Source organism: Leucopleurus acutus (assembly GCF_964270905.1).
Source record: "Leucopleurus acutus genome assembly, chromosome: 5".
Lineage (NCBI taxonomy): Eukaryota > Metazoa > Chordata > Mammalia > Artiodactyla > Delphinidae > Leucopleurus > Leucopleurus acutus.
The window spans coordinates 67,789,392-67,806,102 of NC_139147.1; the positions used below are offsets into that span (position 1 = coordinate 67,789,392).

Here is a 16,711-nt window from a genome sequence, read left to right on the forward strand (position 1 = left end):
GTGTTGCATGCATAAATATTTACAATTGTTATATCTTCTTCTTGGATTGATCCCTTGATCATTATGAAGTTCCTTCTTTGTCTCTTGTAACAGTCTTTATTTTAAAGTCTATTTTGTCTGATATGAGAATTGCTATTCCAGCTTTCTTTTGATTTCCATTTGCATAGAATATCTTTTTCCATCCCCTCACTTTCAGTCTTCATGTGTCCCTAGGTCTAAAGTGAGTCTCTCATAGACAGCATATATACAGGTCTTGTTTTTGTATACATTCAGCCAGTCTGTGTCTTTTGGTGGGAACATTTAATCTATTTACATTTAAGGTAATTATGGATATGTATGTTCCTATTACCATTTTCTTAATTGTTTTGGGTTTGTTATTGTAGGTCTTTTCCTTCTCTTGTGTTTCTTGCCTAAAGAAGTTCCTTAGCATTTGTTGTAAAGCTGGTTTGGTGGTGCTGAATTTTCTTAGCTTTTGCTCTCTGTAAAGGTTTTAATTTCTCCATCGAATCTGAATGAGATTCTTGCTGGGTAGAGTAATCTTGGTTGTAGGTTTTTCCCTTTCATCACTTTAAATATGTCTTGCCACTCCCTCTGGCTTGCAGAGTTTCTGCTGAAAGATCAGCTGTTAACCTTATGGGGATTCCCTTGTATGTTATTTGTTGTTTTTCCCTTGCTGCTTTTAACATTTTTTCTTTGTCTTTAATTTTTGATAGCTTGATTAATGTGTGTCTTGGCGTGTTTCTCCTTTGATTTATCCTGTATGGGACTCTGCTTCCTGGACTTGCTTAACTATTTCCTTTCCCATATTAGGGAATTTTTCAACTATAATCTCTTCAGATACTTTCTCAGTCTCTTTCTTTTTCTCTTCTTCTTCTGGGACCCCTATAATTTGAATGTTGGTGTGTTTATTGTTGTCCCAGAGGTCTCTGAGACTGTCTTCAATTCTTTTTTCTTTATTCTGCTCTGCAGTAGTTATTTCCACTATTTTATCCTGCAAGTTACTTACCCGTTCTTCTGCCACAGTTATTTTGCTATTGATTCCTTCTAGAGAATTTTTATTTTATTTTTCATTTATTGTGTTGTTCATCATTGTTTGTTTGTTTGCTCTTTAGTTCTTCTAGGTCCTTGTTAAACGTTTCTTGTATTTTCTCCATTCTATTTCCAAGATTTTGGATCATCTTTACTATCATTACTCTGAATTATTTTTCAGGTAGACTGCCTATTTCCTCTTAATTTATTTGGTCTGGTGGGTTTTTACCTTGCTCCTTCATCTGCTGTGTGTTTCTCTGTCTTCTCATTTTGCTTAACGTACTGTGTTTGGGGTTTCCTTTTTGTAGGCTGGAGGTTCGTAGTTCCAGCCGTTTTTGGTGTCTGCCCCCAGTGGGTAGGGTTGGTTCAGTGTGTCGTGTAGGATTCCTGGTGGAGGGGACTAGTGCCTGTGTTCTGGTGGATGAGGCTGGATCTTGTCTTTGTTGTGGGCAGGACTGGGTCCGGTGGTGTGTTGTGGGGTGTCTGTGACCTTATTATGATTTTAGGCAGCCTCTCTGCTAATGGGTGGGGTTGTGTTCCTTTCTTGCTAATTGTTTGGCATAGGGTGTCCAGCACTGTAGCTTGCTGGTTGTTGAGTGCAGCTGGGTCTTATCATTGAGATGCAGATCTCTGGGAGAGTTTTCGCTGTTTGATATTACACGGAGCCAGGAAGTCTCTGGTGGACCAGTGTCCTTAACTCGGCTCTCCCACCTCAAAGGCACAGGCCTGACACCCCACTGGAGCACCAAGACCCTGTCAGCCACACAGCCAGGTACGTGGGGAGTTTCTTGCCTTTTGGAAAGTCTGAGGTATTCTGCCAGCGTTCAGTAGGTGTTCTGTAGGAGTTGTTCCACATGTAGATGTATTTCTGATGTATTTGTGGAGAGGAAGATGATCTCCACATCTTACTACTCTGCCGTCTTGAAGGTCTCTCTCTCTAATCTTCTTGAATCTGTAAGTTAACATCTTTCATCAAATTAAAATTTTTTCAGCCTTTGACTCTTTCTTTGCATATTTTTTCAGCCCTACTCTCGTCCTCTGCTTCTGGGGCTCTCATGACATAAACATTAGATCTTTTGTTATTGTCCCACATGCCGCTGAGGCTCTGTTCATTTACTGTTGTTGACTGGATAGCTTCTATTAATCTGTTTTTGAGTTTACTGATTCTTTACTCTGTCATCTCTAGTGTACTGTTGAGCACATCTAGTGAGTTTTATTTCATTTATTGTAATTTTCAGTTTTATAATTTTTTAATTCTTTTTTATAGCTTTATTTCTTTGCTGAGACTCTATTTTTTCATTTGTTTCAAGACTGTTTGTAATTGGTAGTTTAAATATTTTTATGATTGCTGTTTTAAAGTGCTTGCCAGATAATTCCAACATCTGAATCATCTCATTGTTGGCATCTGCTAATTGCCTTTTCTCATTGAAGTTGTGATTGTCCTGGTGCTTAGAATGGTGAATTATTTTCAGTTGTATCTCATACATTTTGGTTATTATGTTGTTAGATTCTACATGCAATCTTTTTCTTTTCTGGCAGAAGTCACCCTGTTTAAGAGTAGTGCTCAGGTCAGGTGGAGGTGGATATTCAGTTCCCCACTGGGTCCTGTGACAACCCTGGGTCCTATGATACCAACTGGCACTACCTCATTGCTGCTGGGTTTAAAGTTGAGCTCCCTGCTGGGCCCCACTGACAGCATGGGGGAGCTTAGAGTGCCACATAGCTCCACCTCATACTTCCCCTTCCATCTCATTGCTAGTGGGTGGGTGTGTGAGTTCAGTTCTCTGCTGAGCTCCACTTAAACTAGGGATGGAAAGATGGTGAGAGTGGAGAACGTGGACCACCAGTATGTCCCAGTTCATTCCATCTCGTTGCTGCCTGGTAGAGGAAGAAGTTCAGCAACCCCCTGGGCCCTGCTGACACAAGGGCAGGAAAAGAGTGCTGACTAGCACCACCTTCAAGGGTTGTGAAGGGTTGGAAGCTCAGCTCCTTGCTTAGTCATGCTGACACTACCCCAGTGGTGGAACTGGAGTACTGCCTGCTATCACTGACCTTGCATACACCACCCTGATGGGAGAAGCAGAATGGTAGCAATGGTTGAGGGATGAAAATTCAACTCCCTGCTCAGTCCCACAGACATTACAGTGGAGGAGACAGTTTTCCATTGGTGTTTGGATGGAGTAGTATTGGTATTGCAAACAGTGTTTTCTGTTCTGCTAACCTGCTCTTTTTCTGGTTCCTTGGCTGGGTGAACAGTTGTTATGGAGGACTCTTTTGGCTGCACCTGTTAGTGGTTGCACTTTGTAGGCTTCTCCAGCACCCTGCCTTAGATACATAGGAAACAAAAGGAAACCTAGGAATTCCTGTGAGCTTACTTTCTAAAAACCCAAACATAATGTGATTTTTGTTTTGTTGTCCTTTCCTTTCTTCCACAGACTATAGTGGAGGCCTTTGTAAGGGTGAGATTAATGCTTGGTATGGCATCTAGGGAGGGTTTATAAGGTCTTGTGTGGTCCCTGAGAAATTATGAGTCCTGTATGGTGGGACGTAGACCATGTTGCAACGTGTAGCTTGAGCAGTGGCATGTGGCCTCCTTCCTAGGCTATGCCATAACAAACAAAGCCAGCACAATTCACTTTTAACATGTCTGGTTTCTGCATTGCTCTGGTGCCTTCTGAGACACTAGGACCTCTAGAAGAGGTGGATTTAGTTCTAACTAAAGGTAAGTTTCTTATTGCTCTGGTTAGAGAGACAGCTTTGTATTATTACCAGAAGAAACATGGACTCTGAACTAGCAAACTCTAGTTTGAATCTCTTATTTACTACTGTGGGTCCTTTTGCAAAGTTTCTTAATATCTCTGAGACTTGGGTAAAGGGTGATAATAACTGTCCATAGAGTTTCTCAGAGAATAAAATAAAATATGTGCAAAGCATTGGGGATACAGTAGGTAATCCATAAATACTATAGTCTACTACATTAAGTTTTAATCTTTAGGAAAGAAAGTTCAGATCTTCAGTAAGTTAGAACTTACTGGTATAAACCTGCCTTGGGCTAACTTCATCTATATTCTCTGCAATATCCAATTACAGAAATTCAAAAAGGAGCCAGAATTCTACTAATGAAGCACAGCAGGTTCTGCGTCCATGATATTCAATTCCCTAAAGACAAGGATCATATCTTATATTTCTTTTACATTCTCCACAGGATCCTCCCTGCCCAAACCTCTCTCTTAGAGAACCTCGCCAGCCACACCCAGAAGAGGGGAAGCCCTAGGTATTAAGCAACTCTGCCATCCTTGGAGATTGGACCAAGGTGGAACATTGGCCCAAGTAGGGCTCATCAGAGTCTCTCAAGAATTTAGAATTGAGACAAAGGTTCAGAGAGTCAAATGGAATAGGACACTCAAACTGAAGGGTGTGTGGGTTTTGGGGGGTCAGGGGTGGTGGCGGCATGGCAACTTTTGTGTAAGCAGAAGTTACACAGGGGTGAGATTAGAATCCTGTAAAAGAATGTGGTTGAGAGGACAGATGAGCTGAGAGGACAGATGAGCAAAAGAGAGAAAAGCTTAAGTATGAAGACACACAGCTTGGAAGGAAAACAAAAAGAGACAAAAACAGACAAGAGGACAGACATCCAGGGAAAAGTGAGAAAGAAAAGGGGACAGGATATCAGGAACACAGGGAATTGGAATGCTCAACCTAGAAGAATTCAGATGACTCTAGGAATCTGTTAGCTACAAACACCACTGAGCCTCTGTTGCCAGAAGCAGCCGCTTTACACCTGATTGATGGTGCCAGCCTTGCCTGAAGACCCTGTAATGACCCTACTTGAGGTGATTACCAGGCAAGTGAGTGCCAGCTTTCCTCACACACTCCCCAGCTCTCCTTCACTGCTTCCACATCTACAGCTAGAGGCAGATCCTAAAATGCATGTGGGCCAACTACACAGTCAAATTTGGGAGCAAGAGGCCTGCATGGTAAAAGAGTTGCAAAACTGCACTAATGTTTATCAGCAAAACCCCAGAGGAATAAACATGGAACTGAATTATGAGGGTACCACACTAGAAATGGAGGAAAAGAATTTCAGTTAGGCTAAAAATGATTATATAGGTGCACTTATCAGAGAGTCTGCATTCAATGTGCTGTCACATGCAGTTGGTAGAGTTCTAATTATTTTATCTTTTTGTAGACTGAAAATTGGATTCACTTCTCACCTAGGCTGAGTTGAGATGCCAGAAATCCCTTATAGAGGAAGGAATAGAAAGATCTAGGGAGATGAGAATGCCAGTGTGGATTTATGTACTACCCTCTAAGCCATCCCAACCCTGAGGACACAGCTGTCGTAAGAACATTGAGAAATGCATTAATGAAGGTAGTGCCAACGTATCTGAAAAGCACCACAGTGGCTACCTTCTGTAGGTCAGAGATGAAGGTGGAAAATACTGATATTGAAATAGATTCTGTGATTTCAATAAGGATGATGGCAGCTTGGGATGGAAGAGATAATAAGTGGCACCAAATTGTCAGAAACAACTTGGAGCTGGTTATTTTAGTAGGCAGAAGAGCTGGTGTGGGTAATCAATTTGGTTTGACTCACAGGAACATTTGGCATTGAATAACTGATCATAGGGTCACTAGCGCTGAAATTAGGAGGGTCATCATGCTTACCTGGGTAAAGAAAAATTTCTCTGAAGTAAAGGCCCTTTGGTGAGCATTTACATAGGACACAGATATTCTCACACTCTGAGTTCATTCTTAGAGATCCCGTCACATACCTCTTTTTCCAGACCAACTTGTTACCAATCCTCATTATCTTATTCCTTTCATGTCCCCGACTATCCTGCCAAATCATTAGCCCCTGTCCATGCATTACTATAGAGCTGCTCCACAGGCCTGCTTTCCTGTGGGCAAAATGGGCAATGAGATGTCCTGTTTAAAATTATGCCCATTGGACGGAATTTCCATTTTATTTTGCTGAAGGGCCACTCCTTGGTGGGGCTGCTGCATTGCAGAAGTCATCTCCAGCTGTCATGCAAAACCATCTATGAACTAGGCTCAGATTTTTTTCTTTTCAGTCAACTGGCCATGGAGAGCACTTCATGCGGCTTAAGCATAGTATGAGGGCAGGATGGCAATGCAATGGGAGTAGCACACCAGGAGTGAGAACTACCTGCTCATCCAATTTACACTTGCTCAAGCCCAGTCCCAAATATACCACGTGATGCAGGAGTGTTACTGGGCATGCCTGACTCTGTGGCTTGGTAGATCGGACACCCAATTCATGTGGGGCAGCTGTTGTTTTACAGTCAAGTGAGTGTTCAGTCTCTACCACAGCCCAATAGGAAGCCAAGAGTTCTCTCTCAAAATAAGGATAAGAACTTTTCAAAATAGGTGTGATTTTACTCAAAAACCCTATGGGCCTCTACTCTGAATCTCCCTCCTATCAGGGCTTTCACAGAGTCCATACAGCATCTTGATCAGTCATAGGTATTTTGCAAACCATTGGACTCACTGGTCATAAATAATCATCTATCATTCAAACTAGGAATGTCTTGAGAGTAAAGGGGACACTAGTAATAAATATGCTGGGACAACAGGCATAAATTAAAACTATCCTGACATACATGGCCATCCAGTCATAAAAGCCAAGTGATTAATTTGTTTACTAGGTATTCATGACCAGCCAGAGTACACATTGCAAGATGAATCCAGGAAATTTTGATAGAGAGCTCTCAATTCTAAGATATTTTGGATTAGGCTATTGGATTTCAAGGTAAGAAATCTTCAAGTATTCAGGCAGAAAAAGGAAATATTTAATCAGTTCTTGAACTTTAGCATGCACTAGAAGCGCCTGGATGGTTTATTAAAACAGATTACTGGATTCTATACCCCATATTCCTAATTCAGTAGCTATAAAATGGGGACTGAAAATTTGCATTTTAACAAATTCCCAGGTGATGTTAATGCTGCTGATCCAGGGACCATACTTTAAGAACCACTGATCTACTGAGAAGAGAAAAAAAAATCCCCACAGACTGTCCTCATGTTTTTCCACAGCAACATTCAATACCAAAAGATAATGGAGCAGTTGTTACAATATTCTAAAGAAAAAATTATACCAAAATATGGTTGAATTTTTAGGGCCACTGATAGCTTTCATAAACTTAAGGAAGATTGCCTGTATGAGAGAGAACCTCTTGCACAAGCTGTGTGATGATGAAATCCAGATAAGATGAATAAAAATAAAGAACTCGGGAATGGAGAAGTTGTGTTAAATATAAAACCAACACTGACTAATTGTGAGAATGATGATTGTAAAGCAGATTATAAATATAAACATTGATAAAATAATACTTATGTATATGGAGACAGAATATCTCATCTATAAGGATGAAATATGTAAACCAAAATTTGAGCCTCTCTTTAAGACAGGCATCACCTTTAACTTAAAAGGAGACTAAACAAGATCAATAACAGGTCCTAAAAGTACTTTTTTTTTTATTCAGACACTATGTTGTAAATCACTTTTCTGAAAATGGAATCTAGAGGGTACAGTATATTTATGACCTGAGTGTCTAAAGAAAGGTTGAATTTACTAACTAATTCAGGTTCAGATGAGGTCTTCAGGAATACAAAACCTGACTATGCTCTATCTTGCCTACAATTTCTCTGTGGTATTTACCTGCTATTCAGTGTAAGAAATTAAGACTCTTGTGCTGTCAAACTGTCTAATGACTCAACTGAAATGTAAATCTTTGTTTCTCAAGAACTGTGAAATATGTTTGAGATAATGAAAAGAAGTCCGAATGCCTGGCTAGTTCCTGTCTTGATGTATGGGATCTTAAAATGAACTCTAAGGACTTTGTGTCCATGACACTACCCCAAGAAAAGTGCAGCGTTTTACTCTACAGAGTTGTAAAAGACCAGAACAGCTTTTGATTTTTAAGATGGCCATCCTTCTGCAGAAGTGAGAAAATATCTTGAACAAAAACTGTGTCTTTTTCAGGTTTTCTAAAATAAATGTAACTGGGAACTTTGTTTACTTTTACCGTAAGATTAAGTTGGGAGGTGAGGAGTGGAGAGATTAGAGGAAATATGAGAGTTGCTAGCATTCTCATGTTTATACCAGGTAGTCCATTTGAAATCAGCATTTTTCTTTGTCTTTTTTCATAATCTGGAAGGGCTCTTTAAAAAAAAAAAAAAACTTGAACGACTTGAAGTTTAACAAATCCTCTAGTTTCACTTCAATTTCCTTCTGTTAAAGTAGGAAAAACTTTTAATTAAAATTAGAATTTAATTTTTAATTAAAATATTTAATTAAAATTAGACATTTTAAAAGGATTTTTATCACTCTATATATGCAGAGAAAACATTTTGAAATGATACTCATGTACTATACTTAAGATTTTTATTGAGGCATAGTAGATGTATCATAGAATTCACTCCTTATAAGTATGCAATTGAATGATTTTTAGTAAACGTATAAAGTTGCGCAACCATCACCATAATCCAATTTTAGAACACTTCCATCACCTCAGAAAGGAACCTCTTGTCCACTTGCAGTCAATTCCTGTTCAGACCAATCTCAGGCAACCCCTAATCTACTTTCTGTCTCTACAGAGTTGTCTTTTCTGGATCATATGATATGTGGTCTTATGCATCTGGATTCCTTCACTGAACATATTGTTTTTGAAGTTCATCCATGTTGTAGCATGTATCACTTATTTGTTCTATTTTTACTACTGAATAGAATTCCACTGTATGGATATACCATATTTTGTTCATCCATTCACCAGTTGATGGAAATTTGGATTTTTTTCTACATTTTTAGTTATTAAAAATAAGGCTCCTATGAACATTCATGTACAAGTCTTTACATGAATATATTATTCCTCTTGGGTAGATGCCAGGGAGTGACATTGCTGGGTCATATGGTAAATTTATGTTTAACGTGTGTTTTTTTTTTTAAACATCTTTATTGGAGTATAATTGCTTTACAATGGTGTGTTAATTTCTGCTTTATAACAAAATGAATCAGCTATACATATACATATATCCCCATATCTCCTCCCTCTTGCCTCTCCCTCCCACCCTCCCTATCCCACCCTCCTAGGTGGTCACAAAGCACTGAGCTGATCTCCCTGTGCTATGTGGCTGCTTCCCACTAGCTATTTTACATTTGGTAGTGTATATATGTCCATGCCACTCTCTCACTTCATCCCAGCTTACCCTTCCCCCTCCCCATGTCCTCAGATCCATTCTCTACATCTGCATCTTTATTCCTGTCCTGCCCCTAGGTTTTTCAGAACTTTTTTTTTTTTTTAGAATGTGGTTTTTCTTTCATTGACAAAAGGCATTTCAAAGTGGCTACATCATTTTACATTTCTATCAGCAATTATGAGGATTCCCATTTCTCCATGTCTAGGCCTCCACTTATTATTGTCTGTCTCTTTTATTATCATCATTCTAGTGGGCGTGTGGTTTTAATTTGTATTTTCCTCATGACTCATGATACGATAAAGAGCATCTTTACATGTGCTTATTAGCCATCTTTGTCTTCTTTGGTGCAATCACTATTCAAATCTTATCTATTTTAAAAAATTGGGTTCTTTGTCTTATTGAGTTATGAGATTTCTTTATATATTCTGGTTAGAAGTATTTTATTAGAAACATGATTTGTCACTATAGTCTCTAAGTTTGTGGCTTGTATTTCCATTTCCTTAATGGTGTCTTTTGAAGTGAAAAAGTTTTAAATTTTGATGAAGTCCAATTTATAAATTTTTCTTTTAAGGATTATGCTATTGGTGTCATAGCTAAGAACTCTTTAAGTAATCCAAGGACACAAAGGCTTTCTACTACCTTTTCCTCTAAATGTTTTACAGTTTTAGCTCTTACACTTAGGTCCACTGTCCATTTTGAGTTAACTGCTTTTGTGTGCTATGAATTAAGGGTCTAAATCCACTTTTTGGCATGTGGCCATTGGCAAATGACCCAGCAGCATTTGTAGAAAAGACTATCTTTTCCCCATTGAATTGCCTAACTAGCTTTGCCAAAAATCAATTTACCATAAATATAAGATTTCTGGACTCTCAATTCTCTTCCATTGATCAATATGTCTGTCCTTATGTCAGTACCACACTGTCTCAATTATGGTAGCTTTATAGTACATTTTAAAATGGGAAGGTATAAGTCCTCCAACTGTATATTTCAAGATTGTTTTGACTATTCTGGTAATCAGTCTTGCATACCTAGAATAAATCCCACTTGTTCGTGGTGTATAATTATTTTTGTGTATTAAAATATTTGGTAATATTCTGTTAAGGATTTTTGCATCTAAGTTCATGAGGAATGTTTGTAGTTTTCCTTGTTTTTTGGTCATATCTTTGTCTGGCTCTGTACTGTCTTCCTGAATGAGTTGGGAAATGTTTCCTCTTCCATTTTCTGGAAGAGATTGTATAAAGTTAGTTTTAACTACCCTTTAAAGGTTTGATACAATTATCCAGTGAGACTATCTGGGCCTTGAGATTTCATTTTGGAGAGTTTTTAATTAAAAATTCAATTTCCTTCATGGTTATAGGGCTATTCAGATTGTCTATTTCATCTTACTTGAATTTTAGCAGTTTGTGGTTCTTAAGGAATTGTTCCATTTTTTTTCTAAGTTGTCATATTTATGAGCATACAGTTGTATGTAGTACTCCCTTATTTTTTTTAATGGCTGCACTATGTGGAATGATATATCTGATTTCATTCCTGATATTGGTGTTTTGTGTTCTATTTTTGTCAGTCTTGCTAGAGGTTTGCCAAATTCATTATTTTTTTGAAGAACGAACTTTTTGTTTCCTTGGGGTTTTGTTTTCAGTAATTTTTTCCTATTTCCAATTTTATTTTCTGTATTATCTCATTCCTGCTGCTTGCTTTGGGTTTATTTTGCTCCTTTTTCTAGTTTCTGGAGGAAAGAAGTTATTGATATGACACCTTTCCTCATTTTAAATGTAAGCATTTAGACCTATAAATTTCCATCTCAATACTGCTTTAGTTGCATCCTACATACTTTAAGTTGTGTTTTAATTTTTTATTTAGTTCTACATACTTTTTAATTTCCCTTGAGACTTATTATTTGACCCATAACTATTTAGAAGTGTGTTGCTTAGCTTCCAAGTGTTTTGAGAGTTTCCTGTTGTCTTTCTTACAGATTTCCAGTTTGATTCACCATAGTCAGAGCACACATACTTTATGAGTTCAATTCTTTTATATTTGTCAAGATTTGTTTTAGGTGTTTTTTTTTTTTCTACTTGGTCAGTGTTTCACAGGAAATTGAGAAAAATGTAGTCTACTGTTGTTGGATGGTCTGTTTTATATGTGTTAATTAGATCCTGATGATAGTGTTGTTTAGATCTTCTATGTCCTTGTGATTTTTTGCCTAACAGTTCTATTGGTTGCTGAATGTGAGCAGTGTTTACGTTCCCAACTATAATCATACATTCTTCTCTTTCTCATTTCAGCGTTAACAGTTTTTGCTTCATGTATTTGAGACTCTGTGGTTTATACACATTAGTATATCATGTCTTCCTGGCAGATTGAGCCTTTCATCATTATATAATATCCCTTTTTTTCTCTGATAATTTTCTTTGCTTTGAAGGCTACCTTATAAGATATTAATATTGTCACTGCTTTTTATTTCTCTATTATTAATGTGTACATAGTATATCTTTTCCCATCCTTTTACTTTCAACCTACCTGTGGTTGAATATGAAGTGAGTTTCTTATATGCAGCATATAGTTGGATTTGGTTTTTTAATTTTTCAATCTACTCTGCTAATCTCTGTCTTTTGATTGGTATGTTTAGACCATTTACAATTAAGGTAATTATTAATATGTTAGCACTTTACGATGCTATTTCATTATTTATTTTCTACTTGTTTCCTTTGGTTGTTGTTGCTCTTTATTCTTTTTCTTGCCTTTCTGCAGGTTATTTGAACATGTTTTAGGATTCCATCTTAATTTATAGCACTTTTGAGTTCATCTCTGCAGTTTTCATAGTGGTTGCTCTGGGTGCTACTTATAACTCTGTACTTGGTATCACAGTGTTTACCATTTAAAATGAAATATAGAAACCTCACTTCCAATTAGGTCTCTTTACCTTTCCCACCTTTACATATCATTGTTAACACATTGCATAACTTCTATTTCTTTTGTGAGATTTTTTCCTTTTGGGTTTTATAAATCATATTTTATTGAAACAAATTATAATACCATCTAATACTCAAAAAATGTCTATTGTATGGACTCATATTTCCGATCTTTCTATTGTTTCTTCTTGCGTTCTGATGCTTAAGTTTCCTTTTATCATTTTCTTGCCGTTTGAAGAACTTCCTTTGTCCAGTCTTTCCAGGGTGTATCTGCTAGTCACAAAATCTTTTAGTTTTCATTCATCTGTGAATGTTTTTATTTTCCCTTCATTTCTGAAAACTAGTTTTGCCAGATATAAAATTATGTGTCAACAGTTATTTTCTTTCAGTGCTTAGAAAGATATTTGGCCATTTCCTTTTTCATGATTTCACATGAGAAATACATTAAAATTGGTGTTTCCCTATAGGGAATGCATTGTTTCTCTCTGGCTGCTTTCAGGATTTTTTTCTTTGTCTTTAGTTTTCAAAAGTTTAATTATGATGTGTATTGCATGGATTCTTTGGGTTTATCCCTTTTAGAGTTCATTCAGCTTCTTGGATCTCTATGTTGATGTCATTCATCAAATTTGGGAAGTTTTCAGTCATTGTTTCTTTGAATGCTTATTCATTTCCCCACTCTTTCTCCTTTACTTTCTGGGACTCCAATGAAATGAATGTTGGATATTTTGTTATTGTTCCACAGGTCCCTGAGGCTCTGGTCATTTTTTTCCCAACCTCTTTTCCATTATTCATATTGGGTGAATTCTACTGTTCTGTCCTCATGTTCACTGATTCTATTCTTCATCATCTCCAGTCTTCTGTTGAGCCCATCCAGCAAGTTTTTAATTTCTATTGTATTTTTCAGTTCTATAATTTCCACTTGTTTTTTTTCATAACTTCTATTTCTTTTCTGGGATTTTCTACATTTTTATTTAAGACAATTTGTAATTGTTGTAGCATCTTTATAATGTCTGCCTTAAAATTCTTATCAGATAACTCCAACATCTGATTCATCTCAGTGTTGGCATCAGTTGATTTCACTTTTCATTCAAGTTGTGATTTTCTAGGTTCTTGATTTATATCCTGGACATTTTGTCTATTGTGTTAGGACAATCTGGGACCTATTTAAATATTTTATTTTACAGGAATTGACTCTATTTAGGTTTAACACATGAGTCTTAGCCTACTTTTGTGGGCTGTGATTCCAACAGTTTAATTTTCAGAGACTTTGTGACTGCCTGAGGGAGGCAGGTGAGGAAATCCTTCTATTAGTAACGACCACCACCCCCAGCTACCCAGGTTTCTCTGGGCAGGGAGGAGAGATAAAGTGATTTCTGGGACCAGGCTGCTAGCTACAGGGCTGCTAGCTGTGACAGGTTCTTTTCCATGATTCCACCAGTCAGCCCTAATGTCTCTGGGCAGAGGAGGAGTTGGGGACAAAGAGGCTTCCCCAGGTGGGCCACCTGCTTTACCTGGGTGTCTCTTACTGGTTCCTCCCATCCACATCAGTATCTCTCCATAGAAGAGAGGAGTCTCTGGCCCAGCAGGGTAGGAGAATGCTTCCCCTGGTCACTTATTTTTGGCAGGACTCCCGGTTGTTCCCCCTTGCCTGAAGTTGTCAGAGGGACTCCCACTACATCTAGGGGGAAGAACAAGCTACTGGACTACTTTCTGTTGCCAAGTGGGAAGCCAGAAAAACATCAGGTCTGGGTGGCTGCCTTCTGTTGGTTGGGGGACACAAGATGCCCTGCCTCTGTGTTGGCATCTGGTCCTAGGTTCCCAAACCAGATCATCATCTTCTTAGCACCCTTCAGAGTCATCTTTTGCTCGTCTCTTGTGTCATTTCTAGGATATATAAAGTTGTGCTTAGGGAGGAGGAGCAGGGAAAAAGAGGTCTATGCCATCTTGTCCAGACCAGAAGTCCCTCAGCTACTGAATTATCCATTAAAGTTTTATTTTTTCTGTTTTACCAATTTAGACGCAGTTACATTATGGATAGTAAAAATCCCAAAGACACCTTTGCACAGTGCAGGTATTTAACCAATATTCTCTAACATGTAATTAATGAGACTGGGAGAAACAACGGATGTTAATACAAAAGGATCTAAAATGAGCTTAAGGCCATACACATAAAGATACTGTTGAGGCGCGCGCGCACACACACACACACACACACACACACACACACACACACACACACACACACACGCATGTGCTTCCTTTCAGGCCATCTACTTACAGTCTGCTTAAGGAGAGTCTCTACATGAAGCACAAATGGATTGATGAAGCCACCAGAAGGGGCTGAGGAAAATGAGAGAGAGAGGTAGGGCCTATTACAGAGAGGCACAGACCCTTCCTCCTGGGGCACTGAGTAGTAAAACCTGCCTGGATGCCTTTGCTTGGGGAATAACTCTGCAAGGCTGAGTAGTGCCAGGAGAAAGGTCGCTCCAAAATTATCAGGTTGGCCTGGCTCTTCTCTGAGCTTTAGTCGGGAAGAAGGCTTAACTTCATCAAGTGCATCAAAATAGATATTTGGGGCAGAATCCTCAGGCCAGTAGCTTTCACTTACTTCTTCTTTACTTATGTACTGTGTTGTTCCCAAGAAGCATTTAAAGTGGTTTCAATGGATGCATGTTATATAGGAAGATATAAATTAGATATAGGCAAAAAAAAAAAAAAAAAAAAAGAAGAAAACAAATGACAGGAATAAGACTGGTGCAAAAGTGCTTCTCTGTGACTTTCTACACACGCAATAAATAGCCTATGAGAGGGCACATTGCTGGAGTATTTCCTGTGCCATCTCTGAGTGAACCCTCAAAGGCATTCAGGACCAGGCTTGGGGGCAGTAAAGTGGACTCGTAACATGGAGGGATCCTCTAGATATGCTATAGGGGGAGACAAGTTTCCATGGAAATTTCCCTATAGTACTCCACAGATTTTCTGCTCCTAAGAGGAGCAGGAAATGTTTGATTTCCTCTTAAAGATTCCTGAGTTCTCACTTTGAGAATGGCCACAGTTCTGAGCAGTGTAACCTAGTTGAAGACTCAGGCTACTAAGTTCCTGAGGGATCACATCCCAGTTAGAATTCATTACAAGTCTGACTATCTAAATATGCAGAGTGTGTACCAAGGCTAAAACTACAGTCATTAATTCCTCAAACTTTGTTTATAAAATTCTTCTATTTGATTCTCAGAATCTAAGCCAAAACTGTTAGATACAAACTTGCGGTGTCCATCTCAAGTCAGCTGGAATGGCCCCTCCCAAGTCAGCTGGAAATCTAGGTGATGCTGATGACATGCAGGAGCTGAGAAGTAGCCACAGAAGCAGTGTTGTGCCTGGTGACTAAATGACCACACTCCTTCCACTATGGGAGCTCTCTCTCTCCTGGGGGAATAGAAGAATATACAAAAATCCAGTCAGCTGGGCTCTATTGTCTATGTATACAATACACGAGTAGGCTTGATTCTGGTGCAAATCCTCAGTGAGTGGTGGCTGCTGGGACAGCAGCTCTGAACCTAAAAATTATTTCTTGACTTGTCATGAAGCCAGTTTCTCCCCTTGGCTTATGTTTCTCATCTTTCTACCTCGCTGGAGCCTCCCTCAAACACCTTTAATTTCTGAAAATTTCTTAGAGTCTCATTCACTCTGCTTTTTGCTGATTTTTAACATCTTTAAGTCTCTCTTAGATCGAAAAACAAGGTACCCTGTTCCATTCATCAGTCCCTCTCTCTATCATTTATTCATGAAGATATGGCCCAGTTTCCCTTTTCCCATTTATATTCTCCTGAACCATTTGTTCTTAGCCCTTATCTAAAAAGTTAAGCTTCACACCTTGGTATTTCTCTGATGTTATTTGTTCAGATCACTAATTATCTTTTCCTGACCAAACGCGATGGCTTTTCTTCAGAAGTTATTCCACTTGATCTTTTGGCTTTCTCATCTTGCGCTATGAGGGCTTCAAGAACTATGGTTTTAATTTCTCGTATTTCTCTAACTTTGTATTGGAGGAGATTATTTTTATTTCAGTTTTGAATATCTACAACGTCATCTATGAATGTAACCTTTCTTGTTTGAAATGGCAAGATAAGGTATCTGCCTCAAAACATACTGTTCAAAATGTATATGTAGGTACTATATTCATGTTGCTATAAAAATTGTGTGTTTCCATTTTATCAAGAAAGTGAGTTTTGAGAGCATGGTTTCTAATCAAAATGCTGTGGGATGGGAGACTGTAGCCAAGATGGCAGAGTAGAAAGGCCCTGAGCTCACCTCCTCTCATGAGCACACCAAAATCACAACTATCTTCAGAACCACCATCAATAAAAAACAAAACAAAACAAAAAAACTGAAACCTACAGGAAAAGATCTCCTACAACTAAAGATATATAGAAGGAACCAAACTGAGACAGGTAGGAGGGGCAGACTTGCAATATAATCAATTCCCATACCCCCTGGGTGGGTGAACCACAAACTGGAGAATAATTATATTGCAGAGGTTCTCCCACAGGAGTGAG

General features: G+C 38.4%; 1 protein-coding gene across 3 annotated transcripts in view; it reads right to left on the reverse strand.

Moving 5' to 3' along the window:
* Nucleotides 1-15,539: 15,539 nt before the first annotated feature.
* Nucleotides 15,540-16,711, reverse strand: part of ILDR1 (immunoglobulin like domain containing receptor 1) — a gene marked incomplete at both ends in the record, with an annotated part of 40,290 nt that continues 39,118 nt past the window's right edge. For all 3 annotated transcript variants that reach the window (XM_082839090.1, XM_082839089.1, XM_082839088.1), the window contains one exon: nucleotides 15,540-15,581. In XM_082839090.1, the coding sequence (XP_082695216.1) occupies nucleotides 15,540-15,581 (42 nt within the window). The remainder of the gene's footprint in view (nucleotides 15,582-16,711) is intronic.